Source organism: Cheilinus undulatus, linkage group 8 (genome assembly GCF_018320785.1).
Source record: "Cheilinus undulatus linkage group 8, ASM1832078v1, whole genome shotgun sequence".
Taxonomy (NCBI): Eukaryota; Metazoa; Chordata; class Actinopteri; order Labriformes; family Labridae; genus Cheilinus; species Cheilinus undulatus.
Window position 1 is genome coordinate 19,198,351 of NC_054872.1, and position 15,561 is coordinate 19,213,911.

The 15,561-nt window shown below is 42.9% G+C and overlaps 1 protein-coding gene across 1 annotated transcript in view; it reads left to right on the top strand.

Moving 5' to 3' along the window:
- The window catches only part of dnah5 (dynein, axonemal, heavy chain 5), a 172,962-nt gene that overhangs the window by 93,260 nt on the left and 64,141 nt on the right, over positions 1–15,561 (top strand). Inside the window, exons 60-65 of the mRNA XM_041793296.1 lie at positions 196–463; positions 2,063–2,186; positions 2,567–2,674; positions 3,551–3,665; positions 3,961–4,137; positions 13,865–14,068. Of these exons, the coding sequence (XP_041649230.1) occupies positions 196–463; positions 2,063–2,186; positions 2,567–2,674; positions 3,551–3,665; positions 3,961–4,137; positions 13,865–14,068 (996 nt within the window). The remainder of the gene's footprint in view (positions 1–195; positions 464–2,062; positions 2,187–2,566; positions 2,675–3,550; positions 3,666–3,960; positions 4,138–13,864; positions 14,069–15,561) is intronic.

Genomic DNA, 15,561 nt, shown 5'->3' on the forward strand with positions numbered 1-15,561 from the left:
TGGAAAGAGGGTTTCATTCATAAAATGCCTTTTTCTTTACCCTGGTTGTAAAAAAGAAACTTTGATTAGTGTGGTTCTGGTTCAGAGGAGTATGATTAGTTTCTTTTTTGCTTAAACTTCCTTTATTTGACTGTCTGATCACTGGGTTGACTAAAACAGATATTCACTAATGTTTATATGTGTTCCTGTCCTCAGGTGTCCAACCTATTTGCCCGTGATGAGATCGATGAGATCCTGAGCGATCTCATTCCTGTTATGAAGCGGGAGTTTCCCAGGCGACTACCGACCAATGAAAACCTGTACGAGTACTTTATGTCACGAGTCCGACACAATCTCCACGTTGTTCTGTGCTTCTCACCTGTCGGAGAAAAGTTCCGTAATAGAGCACTTAAGTTCCCGGCACTGATATCTGGATGCACCATGGACTGGTTCAGCAGGTGGCCTAAAGATGCTCTTGTTGCAGGTAAGTTTCAGATAATGTTTTCTCTCTTTTTACATGATCCAATAGTGACAATTTTCTCCCAGAATTTGTCTCAGCCTGACTTTTTACTGGTAGTGGCTGCTATTTTTGGACCAAAAATGTGACCAAATGAGGATATGATGACTCTAATCTCTCACCCAGTCAGTCAGGCTGCTGAGCAGATGTCCCTTGTGCTTTCTAATTAACCAAATGTCTGAACAAAAAAACTTTTCAAATCATAATTTTGATAAGGAAGTAGCAGCCGTAGACATGTCAGTTCAACAGATTGTGTTGTTTAGAAATTCCTGAATATACTTAGAAAAATAATGAGATCTTTTCGAATGTATTCTATTCTTTTCAGAATCCATTTTAAAAATGTGACTTATAGATTAAAAAGCTTTATGTGGTATTGCACCTTAATATTTAAGTAAGCATATAACTACTTACTGCCCAGGAAGGCCCCTTAGATCAGCTGCTTTTTGCCTGGTTACCATTCCTGAATCACGTCTGTGGACAAAGGAGCTTTTGTTGTAAAGGCACCTCAGTTCAGGAACAGTCATCAGACAATGTTTCTGCTTTTAAAATCTCACCTGAAGACCCAGGTTTACAGACTTTTCATTTCAGCAGACAGTTTATTTCAAACAGAGCTTTGGTGTCTGCATTTTCACCAGTGGTGGAAAAAAGTATACAATTATTGTACTCAAGTTAAAGTAAAAGTGAGTGTAGTAGCTGCACAGTAAAATATGATCTTTCTGGTATGAACAAATAGATGAAAGATCTCCAACCAGGCAGTTCAGGTAAAGTCACACCTACATAAAAGAATATGATACATGGTAAAAATGACAGTGTTAATTAAACTCATATAGAACATATTAAAAGTGTTTATATGGTCCACATACATAGTTAAACTACACTTTTGTGTTAGTTATTTAACAATATGACAAAGCTGCTGTAACTTCTGAAATCTGTCGCAAGATGGGTTTCCTCTGGCAAGAATGAAGCAGAGTCAGTCTCATTGCAATTTACACTGATGATAATGTGCACTATGTGTCTGCACCTGAAGTCACTCTCTCCTAACTCAGTGAATAACTTAAGTCAAATGTGCAAATGTGACTCACATCAAAAACAACAACAATCCACTGGAAAATGAGCAAAAGAACCCCGGTAGGGATCACTGTACAACAGGCAACATCTGAACACATGTAAAACACATCTAAACACTGTGCCCAAGGGCATGATGGAGAACTACAGTAGCAGTGTTTAACACTGAGATAGCAACACTCTATTTTTTGCTGTTTTGGGATGTGATGTTGAATCATTCTCTCTCTGTGTGCTACTGTGTAGTCAACAGAGGTGGAAAAGTGCAATAGTATTGTACTCAAAAGTACAGTACCTTCTGTGAAAACTTACTCATGTAGAAGTGAAAGTACTGACTTCAAAATGTGCACGTAGCCAAAAACACTACTCAGCTACAGTAATCTTAGTAAATGTAATTAGTTTCTTTACACTCCTGAATTTAACTGTATTGTTGGATTGTATCTCCCGCTGACTGCATTAAATCTGCTTTTTTTTCCCTCTCCATTTTTCTGTCTTTAACTTCAGTGTCAGAGCATTTTCTCTCAGTCTATGACATTGAGTGCTCAGCTCAGGTTAAAAACGAGGTCGTCCAGTGTATGGGTTCCTTCCAGGATGGTGTAGCAGAGAAATGTGTGGACTACTTCCAGAGGTATTTATTAAGCAGACTAACTTAGTGCCTGTAGAGGCATGATTCCACCGTAATCCAATATGTTACTCTACTTATTTTAGGCATTTCTAATTTGAATAGAAGTGCAGAAATATAGCCTTTGAAATATAGTCATCACCATCACTGTCGTCTTTTTTAAAATTATATATTTTTAGGGGCAGCTTAGGACTTTATTAGAGCTGTTTGAAAGATTATGGGAAATTCAGGAGAGACGTCAAATTATTCTTTGAGTCTAATTTTAGGGCAGCTCCATTAATTCAGGAAATCTTTGTGCATAACAGTAAATAAATGCTGTTTATAAATTATAAATGCATAAAAATGCATAACAATGACTTAATTGGTTGATATTTTGTCAATTCTAGATACAGACGCTCCACTCATGTCACCCCAAAGTCCTACCTCTCCTTCATCCAGGGCTACAAGAGCATCTATAAAGAGAAGCGCTCTGAAGTTCAGATGCTGGCTAACAGGTAAGCACATGTAAAGAATTGGATTAAGTATTTGCTTTACTTCTGATTTCAATGTTAAAATGCAGAATTTGAAATGGCTCTTTTTCCAGCTTTCCACACATTTCCTACATTTTATGTCTTATTGATAGGGTTGATGTATATAAAGCGTAGCATATGTAGAGGGTACCTAAATATGCTACACTATACCTTCAGCATCTTGTTAGTCTTCTCTGTCACTTTGGATGGCCAATGATGAGCAAAGCATCGATCCCTGAGCATGATTAGTGCATTTTCTCAAACATAACAGCTGCTTTCACAGGCAGATTTTTCAAAGAGCTGTGACACAGACTAGCCTCCGTCTCAGTCAATACTTATTGACTCCTTAATGGCACAAAGAGTGAGGGACATTCGGGATGCATCCTAATGAAGAGAGCTTACGTCAAAGGAGCCAGTGCAGACCATCAGTTCTGAGTCATTTTTCTAGAAAACAAGATAAACTACATCATTTGAATGCATCACATATCTCTAATAATTCTCTGCTTTGCTTTTCCAAGTTTAAACTCATACCTGCTTATCAGCAGCCCCCAGAGCCTCCAAAGTTGTTTTTTTTTTTTTGGTGCCTCTTTAAGGAGTAACATGACATTTTAAATTCTAATCAGACACATGCAACAAGCTGACTCAGGATGAAAATCTCTTTTCCTGTTTAATAAAACGCCAATCTGGCATGCGACTGATTTTAATAATAATATTTAGGTAATCCTCAAGGTTTGTTGGTATTTACAACAAACATGAGCACAGGTGTAGAAGTGCTGATGTCTGTGACGCACTAGTAAAATGCACAAAATAAGTCAGATCTACACACAGCTCATCTCAATATGTAATATTTCTCCTGTTTAGGATGAACACTGGTCTCCAAAAGCTTAAAGAAGCATCAGAGTCTGTAGCAGCGCTCAGCAAAGAGTTGGAGGTGAAAGAGAAGGAGCTTCAGGTTGCCAATGATAAGGCTGATATGGTTGGTGTCACACAGTTTTTTAATTATTTTTATCAATGCTGCATTTTTATTGAACCTCAAGCTTTGTGTTCTACTGCTGTGTATAGTATTAGTCTAACCATCATCATGTTTTTTAGTGCTTATTTATCTTCTTGTTATTTTCTTTGTATGGCTCAGATGACTGTACTTTTTTATCTAGAAGTTTTTGCAGACATTTTAACTGAAAAAAAGACATGACGTTTTACATTTTGAAAAAGTTTTGAAGGTTGGAGCTATATAGATGTATGTCCATGTTTATGTGTGTTCATAAACCCAGGTGTTGAAGGAGGTCACTGTTAAAGCCCAGGCAGCAGAGAGAGTGAAGGTTGAGGTGCAGAAAGTGAAAGACAAGGCACAGGCCATTGTAGACAGCATCTCAGCTGACAAGGCCATCGCTGAGGAGAAACTCGAGGCTGCACGGCCAGCTCTGGAGGAAGCAGAGGCCGCACTACAGGTAGGAAACTTGGAGACAGAAATTAATTTCTTATGTGGACAGATTTAGGTGTAGATTACACAAAAAGTGTTTATCTGTTAGCATCTTTCCTGCTTTGACTCAATTTGTGATTAGACATATCGGTCTGTGTATTACGCCTGATTTATATGTGAAAAATTTGCTTTGTTAGGATTGTTAACAAAATTAAGTGTGTTAAAAAAAATGAGTGCATACTTACTTTACCGAAAACAGGTTTTCCACTGAATTGGCACCAATTAATCTGAGAGCAATTTTAGAATCAAAACTTTTGGGTTGCTAAGCTACTAAATATTCAGTGAACCCACCAAAACACTGCTGTCGATGAACAAGTCGTACTTTTCTACATATACACTTTGTTAAATGAAGAACAGCAAAACAAAGTAACACAAGTTTCACCCCACAAAACATAGACCCCCCTCCAAAAGTATTGGAACAGCCAGTTCACTTCTTTTATTTTTGCTGCAGACTGAAAACATTTGGGTTTGGCATCAAAACATGAATATGAGACAAAAGATCAACATTTTAGCTTTTATTTCCAGGTATTTACATTTGGATCTGATACACAACTTAGAAGATAGCACATTTTGTTTGAACAAACTCATTTTTCATGTGAACAAAAGTATTGGAACATGTGACTGACAGGTGGGTTTTGTTGCCGAGGTGTGTCCTATTACACAGATTATTAAAACAATAATTGCTGAATGTCTATGCTTAGGTTCAGATTTGGGGTTATACCGCATTTATAGTTAAAGGTGAAGCCAACATGAAAACCAGGGAACTGTCTCTGGGTGAAAAACAAGCGATTGTGAAGCTGAGAGAAGATGGAAAATCAATCAGAGCCAGTGGCCAGTACAACCATTTTGACTTTCCTGAAGAAGAAAGAAACCACTGGTGCACTCAGTTACAGACCTCAAACAGGTAGGCCAAGGAAAACAGCATCAGTTAACGACAGAAACGTAAGGTTACGTATGTAACCATGGTTCTATGAATCCTGGATGACCGCCAGAGGCGGTGCTTCAAGCACTGGATAACACATCGCGCATGCGCAGGTCGAGTAGCTATACCAACAAAGTCACGTGTGACACCTGCTGACCCAGATAGCCTATATCTTCCGGTGTCATCAGGGAATCAGTTCCTACAGAATCTTCTCGCGAGCTCACAAGGATTCCGAGTGACTGAGTGCTCTGGCAGTCATCCAGGATTCATAGAACCATGGTTACATACGTAACCTTACGTTCTATTTCATCCTTCCTGCAGCATTCTGGGTCTACCTGGTTGTCTGCACACCACACTGAAAACAGCCGCCACCTGTTCTCATACTGTAAGCGGGTAGATGGGGCTCTGGCATTCAGGACTGTCTTACGGACAGAAGCTGAGCAGCGTGTCAGCATTGGGTTGGGCCCTGCAGTGGCCAGACCCACAGCTGAAGGCGTTGAGGGTTGGGATGCCAAATCTGACCCCCCATCTGTGACAGGAGATCCTGCCTGTCTGGGAGGCGCCATGATGGGCTGCAACAGAGTCTGTGCAGTAGTGGGAACCATGATCTCCCTGGCCAGAAGGGGGCCACCAGGAGCACCCTGTGGCCCTCCATGAGAACCCTGTGTAGCACCGCCTGAATCAGAGGGAGTGGAGGAAAGGCATACAGGAGACCCCTTGGCCAGTCGTTTGCCAGGGCGTCCTGCCCCAGAGGACTGGACTCTTCCCTGCAAGAAAACCAGAGGGGGCAATGAGTTGTGGCTTCTGAGGCAAACAGATCTACCTCTGCCTTGCCGAAGAGACCCCAGACGATGAGCACCACCTGTGGGTGAAGACGCCACTCCCCTGCGGAAGGCGTGTCTCGTGACAGGAAGTCTGCAACCTGGTTTCGCTTTCCAGGCAAGTACATCGCCCTTAGGCTGGCTAGGTGTGGGGCTGCCCAAGTCAGGAGGTCCCGGGTCACCTGCAGTAAGCGTGCGGACCTGGTGCCCCCTTGATGGTTTATGTGCGATACTGCTGTGACATTGTCTAGGCGCACAAGGACATGCTTCCCCTTGAGGAATGGCAGAAAGTGTCTTAATTCCAGATGCACAGCCCGCAGCTCGAGCACATTGACATGGTCTGAACAGGCTTGAACAGGCCACTGTCCCTGAGCTGTTCGGTTTTGCCAAACTGCACCCCAGCCTACGAGGGAGGCGTCTGTCGTTATGGTTTCGCGAGCCCATCGTTACACCTTTCTGCAAAAAGGACCTCCTTCTCTATGGGGCTAGAGCAAGGAGGCATTGCTGATACACTATGATTGATCTGTGTGACTGTGCATCTAAATGGAAGCTGTTGAGCCACCTTTGGAGGGGGCGCAGCAACAGTAGACCCAAAGGCACGACTGTTGAAGCCGCTGTCAACTTCCCCAGAAGCTGGAGGAATTTCACATATGGGAGCCTCCTGCTCCCTTGGAAGAGGGGCAACAGTCCCAGAATATCGTCTACCCGTCTGCGGGATGGACATGCCTTCATCAAAACTGTATCCAGATCCACGCCGAGAAATGTGATGGTCTGGGAAGGGATGAGGCGGCTTTTCTTGTAGTTTACCCTGAGGCCCAGTCGGGCCATGTGTGAAAGTAGACCTGCTGTGTCCTGGGATACCTGTGACTGGGACGGTGCACACACCAGCCAGTCGTCCAAGTAGGGACGGACACCTGGTAAACACACGTGGGGAAAGGGAGAGACTGAAAGGGAGAACCCTGAACTGAAAATGGCAGCCCTGAAAGGCAAAACGGAGAAACTGTCTGTGAGGGGGAAAAATGGGAACATGAAAGTAGGCGTCTTTCAGGTCGATTGATGTAAACCATTCCCCTTTGTCTACACTGCGCAATACCTCGGCGGTGCTGAGCATATGAAAGGGCATTACCTTCATGAATCTGTTGAGTCCCCGTAAGTCCAGGACTGGACGTAGACCGCCGTCCTTCTTTGTGACTAGAAAATAAATTGAATAGTAGCCCCCGGGCTGGGCCACAGGGTCTACAGGCTCGATGGCACCTTTGACCAAGAGGGTCAAAAGCTCTTGGTTGAGGACCAAGGCTTTGACCGGGTCTCGTATGATGGTCATTTTCACCCGGCCAATGGTTGGGGGCCGGCGTCGGAACTGCAGTCTGTACCCCTGGGCTAGGGTGGAAATCACCCAGGGGTCCGGTGTTGAAGCAGCCCAGTAACTGAGCTGCTCTTGAGAAAAGCAGCTGACGGTCGGCCCCAAGGTCTCAGTGTCTGCCCCCCCCCCCGGCCTCTAGGGCCTCCGGGGGGGCCGGAATTTGCACCTGAGGTGCGAAACTGCCTCGGGGGCAAGCAGTCAGGGGCCTGAAAGCCCTTGGCGGGGCGTCGGCCAGGGTGCTGTGATGACTGCTGCTGCCTCAGGTGGCCTCTGGTGGTAGCAGTGGACTGAAAGCGGCGCTGGGGGGCAGTAGAAACACCCCTGGGCCGTTGGCAGGGAGGCACATTCCTTAGTCCAGAGAGCTGCTGTCTGGTCTGACTAGCCTGGACAGTCCGCTCTAGAGCCTCTATAGCGGCTGACCCAAACAGTTCCCCAGGCTCCACTGGAACCCTGCGGAGGGTCCGCCTGCTTGCTTCTGTGAGGGGTGACTGTGCCAGCCAAACTTGGCGGCGGGCCTGGACCAGGGTGGACATCACCCGTCCCAACTCCCTTGTCATCAGTGCGAAAGCTTGCAGTGATGCATCACTGAGGCTGTGTACTGTAGCATCCAACTGAGCCTCCTGTAGGGAGGCAGAGAGGGCAAGCATAAGGTGGGACATGGAGTTTCCTATCCGCCCCATTCGAGCTGCTGCATCATAGGATCTTGACAGGAAATCATCCGTTACCCTACACTGAGGGCATGGACACCGTGCATCCTGCCTAAGGGCCTCATCTGGTGATACAATGAGAGCCGCAATGGTCGGTTCTATAGCTGGCATGTGACCCAACCCGTACTTGGCTGCATCCTGCATGGCTGCAAGAGCTCGGCCATCTGATGTAGCATGGGAGAGTGCTCTTGAATCTCTCCAACATGCATGCAGCTCCTTCAGGTACTCCTCTGAGGGAGGCACAGCGAAGGTCGTTGGGGCTGTGCTGCGTCTAAAGAAAGCACTGGTTATTGGTGGCTTTACTTTGGGAAGGTCCAGCTGTAGGCGTGCAAGAGCCATTTGAATGATGGCCCCCATAGAGTCCTCCTCAGATCCCCGCCCAGAGCTGTGGGTCGAGGAACGGGAGCCAGCAAGAGACACCTGAGAAGGGATGTCATGGGAGAATGAATCCCCCCCGAACTCCCTGAACTCTGTGGCAGATGCTGCCATCGAGAGGATATCCTCCTCTGGAACCATATTGGCCTCTGAAGTAGTGGGCGAGACCCCACCACTCTTGCTCGTATCGGCCTGGAAGGACAGAAAAGCAGCCTTTATCTGCTGAAGCTCTGTAGATAGCTGGTCCACCTTAGAAACAAGTTTGGACTCCTTGGCCTTCTTCCTTGAAGAGGAGCCACCGGCTTCTGCAGCCCGACATTTCGGCCGAACAGGTTGGGCTGGGGTCACCCTTTGAGCTGGGGTCAACTGTGGAGGAGATAACTGGTCTGGTGAAGCTACACCGCCCAGGAGTTGCTCCACCTCAGCCAGCCTGGCAGCCCTCACTGCCCTAGGCAGGTAGCTGCAGTTCATGCAGGGATCCTCAGACAAGCCCTCCCTCAAATGCTCGAGTCCGAGGCAGGAGGGACAAAGATCGTGGCCGTCTTCGGGCTGCATAGTAGCCATACAAGCAGTACAGCAATGACTGCCCAACATCGTGGTAGTTGTCAGCATAAGCAGAGAACCCACCAAGCTGGGAGAGAGGAAGCGTGAGCACTGCAATTACTAGAGGTGCCAATGCTGGGAGTGGGAGCGAAAACACTGCCTTCACCAGTCAAGGGCGTTACCAAATCCCAATTAGTAATTATTTGTTGCAATATAAATGGAGTAGGCTTCAGCTGAGAACACTACTGCCACTCAAGAAATAACGGTCATAATTAAGGCCGGAAGGGAACCAAAAACGCTGCCTTAACGGATGAGGGTATAATCAAGAAAATTCCAAATTACAATTATTACAAAATAGGGTTGGCTTAAGCGAAAACACTATTGCCACTCAAAGAAAATTGATTATGTCATAATTAAAGTTGGACTTAGAGCGAAGACGCTTGCTTCCAATTACAAAAAAAAACAAAAAACATGTAAATCAGTTATAATTGTTACAAATGGAGTTGGCTTCAGCGAACACACTGTTTGCCACTCAAAGAAAATATATTAAGAGTAACACTGGGATGTGCGCGGAAACACCGCACTTGCCGCAACTGGAAGCTGTGTGCTAGCGTTGACCTAGCTGGACACACACCTACCGATGAATAAACACTGTTTATGCCTGTGTCGGGAGCGGGAGCGAACGCACTGCCTTCACCGACAAAAGGTTACATAACAGAAATACCAGCAGCCACCCGGTTACGGTGCTACCGCAGCTAACATGGCTTGATAGCCCAAACACAAAACGCTGGAAAATATCCAGGATAATCAATTGAAAAAAGCTGCTAATAACCGCAGCACGGTGCAACCAGGTTGCTACCTCTATAGCAAAGCTATTGTGTTAGCTCAGCGGACACACTTCGCCTAACACCACGACAAACATAAACACTATTATTCCGCTACTGTGGGCGAGAGCACACCACCAGCCAGGAAAAACAAAGCCAATACTCACGCGTCAGGAGAGACACACCGTAGTTTTGGCGATTCAACACGTAGCCGAAAGGCTAAGCTGTCGCAGCCCTTGGAGGGCGACTGGAAACGCAGCTCCGACCACAACAGTCACAGGGCTCCCAGCGACAGCTGCTTCTTTAGCTACTTCTTAGTCCGACATCTGCGAGCGAGAAGATGTGAAGGAACTGATTCCCTGATGACACCGGAAGATATAGGCTATCAGGGTCAGCAGGTGTCACACGTGACTTTGTTGGTATAGCTACTCGACCTGCGCATGCGCGATGTGTTATCCAGTGCTTGAAGCACCGCCTCTGGCGGTCAGGAAGGATGAAATAGAACATAGAGTTCACACAGCTCTGAGCTCTACTAATCATTATTAAACTGGATGTTATGTTATACAAAGCTAACTAATGTTAAGCAGGGGTTAGGGTTAGCACTAACTTGAGCACTAAACCACCTGAAGGCTCTAGCTGGAGCTTAATTTTTAACCCATTATATTTAATCTTTACAGGTTTTCATTAGTTAATGCTTTCATTACTTTAGAAACTCACTACTTCCTATCATGTCCCCGTCCATGTATTTACCTGCTGGTCTGAGTCTTGCTTTTGGATTAAACCAACTGAAGGGAGAGGAAAGGGGAGTAGCCTTTTTCAGGCTGTTTGGCACAGAAGTTTGACATAGGTGGGATTATTTCTTATGCTTAATGCCAATTAATAGCTAGGAAATAAAAATAGATTCAAAAAGAAATAAAATACCTGTCAGATATAAAATCTGGTTAAGAAATGCCCCTGCTGTTATTTCAGGGGTGCTAAATTTTACCTCAGCACCCCTGAAATAACAGCAGGGGTGCTGAGGTTAAATTTAGGCATGCTGAGGCACCTCATCTAAGGCTCTAATATCCACTATGTAAAGTATTAAAGGGATATCTTTGATTTTCTGAAACTGGGTTGTATAAGGCATTTGGCAATAGTAGTGCCATTAGCTTCCAGAGATTTCAGAGTGTGTTTTGTTGAAATGCAAAACTCAGCTGAAGGAAGTTGTTTGACCTCAGTTTAGTGTTGCTTTCTCTGCCGCGGACCCAAACAGCTGATCAGATACACAATGGTGGAAGAGCACAGTAGCAGAAGCCCGAATTGCAGAATAATGCCTAACACTGCGGCTTTCTGGGTGAAAAAAAACACTACAAAAATGCCTGATATAGTGTATGATTTAGCCAGCATTGTTTTCTGGCCCAATTTTACCTCAAATCGCTGATAACATGGAGAATTTATACCTCTGAATGGTGCTACATAACCTTATTTCTCATAGTGGTTTCTTATTAAAGGAGAAGTGCACACTGAAATCTCTGGAAGCTAATGGCACTACTATTGCCTGTACAACCCAACTTCAAAAAGTCAGATATCCTTTTAACATGAATGAAGGTACTACTGTCTAAAATACACTGCAATTATTATCTTCTCAAAGGGCTATGAAGGTTGATCAGCAGTTACAACAACAGCACTATCTATCAGCAATTAAATATCACAGTCCATTTCTTTCTTTATGCAGTGAATAAAACACACTTCAAACCACTCAGTCATTCATCCTTATTTAAAAGATTTTGTTCAAACCCAAAAGCCTGGGGAAGTTTTTGTATGGCCAGTTATAAAACTTCTTTTAAGACTCCTCGCTGTGGGGATGATAACATCACTTTCAACATAACTTAATTGGGGATAATAAGAACTTCATCTTTCAGAAGAGTTATGAATTAAAATCAAGTTATTCTCAGAATTTGGACTAGTAATAGTCAAATGATTACATTTTCATGTTCCTGTCCTACTGAGAATGATCAATTTCATTGAAGACCCCAGTACCTTGTGGTACAACTCCCTATGTTCACTACTCCCCTTGTAAAATGTTAGTCCAAGCATTCATTTTGCCTTGAAACATAGCCCGAGGGTTCAAAATTGTCAGTCTGATATTTGTTGGAGCACTTTCTTGCTCTCCTCCTGTGTGTGGCTTTATGTCTCCCTTGCCAATGTTTATCTTGCTCCTTCACTTTGTGTTGCTTCAGGCTACCACTTAGAGCACTCTATGATGTGCAGTGCGTAGCTGCATTTAGGTTTTGCCGACAGCCTTTCCCATCCTGGTGTGTGTATGTATGTAACAGTGGGTGTGTCTAAAGTTAGCATGGTGCTCGGGGACCTGGAGCTGTGTTGTAATTAAAGCTGTCCTCCTGGGTACTTGGTTGCGTACAGATATCTACCTACAGCAAGCCACTGATTAGAATTTTTCATCTTACTGCTACAGATTGAAACCAAATATTTCCAAATAGGAAACCCTTGGGCCATCCTTAGATGATCAGGCATTTTGATCATTGTATAGGCCATATGGGAAACGATAGCTAACAATAAAGAATATTGGTTTGACTTTATCTTTTCAACAAGGGCCCGAATGCATATGAGGCCTATTTAATGTTTTGTGCAAAAAGATCCACTACAGTGTAAATATATTTTGTTGTAAATATCTGTTCACAAAAAGCAGTGCAGGGGAGAGGAGTCAGTGGAAGAATAAGATAATCCAGAGTGTCTCCTGGCTGATTCTCTGGTGAGAATTTCACACCACTCTGGAGCTGATAAAACACAGTGGAAATGGAGCAGGGAGAGGAGAGCAGAGAGGAGGAAAGTGCAAAGAGGAAATAAGATGAGATGAGCAGAGAGAGGGGCTTTTGAAGCAGCCAAACAACTCACACTGGGACATTTTCTTTACTCTGTTGCTGTCTTACTTTTTAATCAGTCCCTTGATGTTATTCTCTCTTCCCCCTCTCTTCAGAATTCCTCTCATTGTGCCAGGGTTATATTTGCAGTCCTCATACTTTCTTTATATCCCCCTGGGATCTCTCTGTCAGTGCCTCTGGTTGGGTGTCACCTGAATACTCCAGCACTGAATATATTCTTCTCTGTGGTCTGCCACAAAAGTCATGTCTTAGTGATCTGACCTTTTTTGTAAAAGCACATAGAACATGTCAAATGCTAATCTATATTTTGCATGATTTTACTTTACACAAGCTCAATCAATCTATCAATTAATAAATCAATCAATCAATCAATCAATCAATCAGTCAGTCAATCAATCAAACAAACTTTATTTGTGTAATGCTTTTCATACATTGAAATGTAGCACAAAGTGCTTTACATAAAACAGAAAATTAACTTTTAGTAATTAAATTAACCTCCCCAATCTGTAGTCCATATGCAGCATTAGCAGCTATGCTATAAATAATGAAGTCCTTACAAACAGGAATGTGCACACCGAGGAAACACTATCTTCAAATTCACAATGAGGAAACACTAGAGGTTAGGCTAGAATCTTAAAACAAAGTGACGGTAAATGAAATAAAAGATAGAATGAGAGGATACCAAAATAAGAATCAAAACAAAATATAGCTCCATAAAACTGTATAAAATAAGTAAAAAAAAAAAAAAAAAAAAGAGCTTGATAAATTTATAAGAGGATAAGAGGATAAACTACCATAAGGCAATCCTAAAATTAAGATGTAGTAGATAAAACCTAAAATACAAACAAAATTAAGATGATAAACTAAATTTAACCTAAAAGCCAGGCTTAAAAGGTTAGTCTTGACTTTGCTTTTAAAATTATTAACAGTAGGCGCAGCCCTCAGGTCTTCAGGTCAGCTGTTCCACAGATGGGGGCTGTAGTAATAAAAAGATGTCTCACCGTAAAAGAGGTACTGTTAACAGAGAATTTCCTGAAAACCTGAGTGCTCTTCTTGGCTAATAAGGTAAACGCAAATCAGATAAATAAGAATGGACAAGACCATAAAAAGCTTTAAAAACCAGTAAAAGAATCTTAAAATCTATTCTGAAACAGACGGTAGCCAATGCAGAGACCTTAAAACCGGTGTAATATGATCTCTCTTTCTGCTATGCCTCTGCTATGAAATTATTCTCCAATATTTCTTTTCTCCTCCCTAGACAATCAAGCCATCTGATATTGCCACTGTTCGAACACTCGGCCGCCCCCCTCACCTCATCATGCGGATCATGGACTGCGTGCTGCTCCTCTTCCAGAGGCGGGTCAACACAGTGAAGATCGACCCAGAGAAGAACTGTAATACGCCATCCTGGCAGGAGTCCCTCAAGCTAATGACAGCAGGAAACTTCTTAGGAAGTCTGCAGGTACAGATCCTACTATCACATTTATGCAGCTGAGATGGAGGCAAGTATGGGTGCTGCAGAGAGCTTGCTCACAAAGCCCTCATTCAAATCCTCTTGGAGATATCCTAGAGGGTTATGGAGTTATAGACATATATATATATATATATATATATATATATATATATATATATATATATATATATATATATATATATGACAAAATCCAGCACAAAATGTGAATCTGCCATAGAAATAGTGAGGTAAAGTTTGTCTCAGTATTTTGTGATGTACAGTTAAATCGCAAATATGAAGTGTGAAGTTTTATTGTTGTATTATTACACAAGTAGATCTTTGTGAGAGAAATATATAGCACACAACTTCAGTAGCAATCTTTATTATGTTAAGATGGTACAGGTGCCTCAGCCATTGAATTGTAAAATTACAGAAACAGCTTGTTCTGAGCAGGACTGAAATAGATATATATATACTGTAGACATGCAAAAATCCAATATTGGAGTTTTTTCAGCAACAAACTTCCCAGACCTAACTTGTCTTAAAGGGATAAAATATGAGCCTTTTTAAAAGAACACCAAGTTTCTTTTGTACTGCAGTTGAGCTGTTACTCTTATTGTGACAGTCGACTTGTGAAAAAGACATAAATAAAGACACACAACATTGAATTCTGTAATAAATGATAGGTTTTTTAAATATAGACATTCAGAAATAAAAAAAAAGGAAGTCTTATGAGTACATGTACATTATATGTCAAATTTAGTTTAAACAGTAACAGTCAAACCAGTCTTCAATAGTTTTAAGAGCAAAATCAGTACTGCAAAGACAGAAAGTAGGGCAAGGGCTGTTGCCTATGTATATGGGCACCTGCTCTTCCCACAGAGCTAAGTCTATGCCCTTGACTTTTTAAAGTCCTTGTAAAGTGAAGTGAAGTCCAAAGTTTGTGCCTAAACACACTAGATATGTTGGAATAAGGTTGCTAGAAACATGTGAAAACATTGAGATCTATGTGTGACAGAGTTTTGGATGTAGACCGTTTTAAAGTTTTTCACCTCTTTTCAAACTTAGTTTTATTTGGATAGGGCAAATAAAGCTCCCTGTGGTGTCATGTGGCACTGAGTTAACCCTCCCTGGAAAGTAATTGCTGGAGTGCTTGTCTATTTTTCACTTGAACAAGCAGGAACACACATTTTACCTGCAGGACCTGAAGGTCTTTTGTAATCCATATTTCACTTGTCTTTAGTCCTTGATCATTTAAAGAAGCCCACTGTGGCTTTGTCTCTCTCAAAGCAGCAACAGTTAATCCTTCTTCTCTTTCAGCATTGTAATGCTAAAGTTTAGTAAAATGTGATGATAGACATGCACTGTTCCAGCCAAGTTTGTCAGAATAAAAGTCTCCAATGCTAATTATAATTGAAGAGAGGCCTGGGCAATATGGCCTCAATACTGTATCATATCACGGTATTTTTCTTGCCTCTGACGGTAATGGTATTATATCGCGT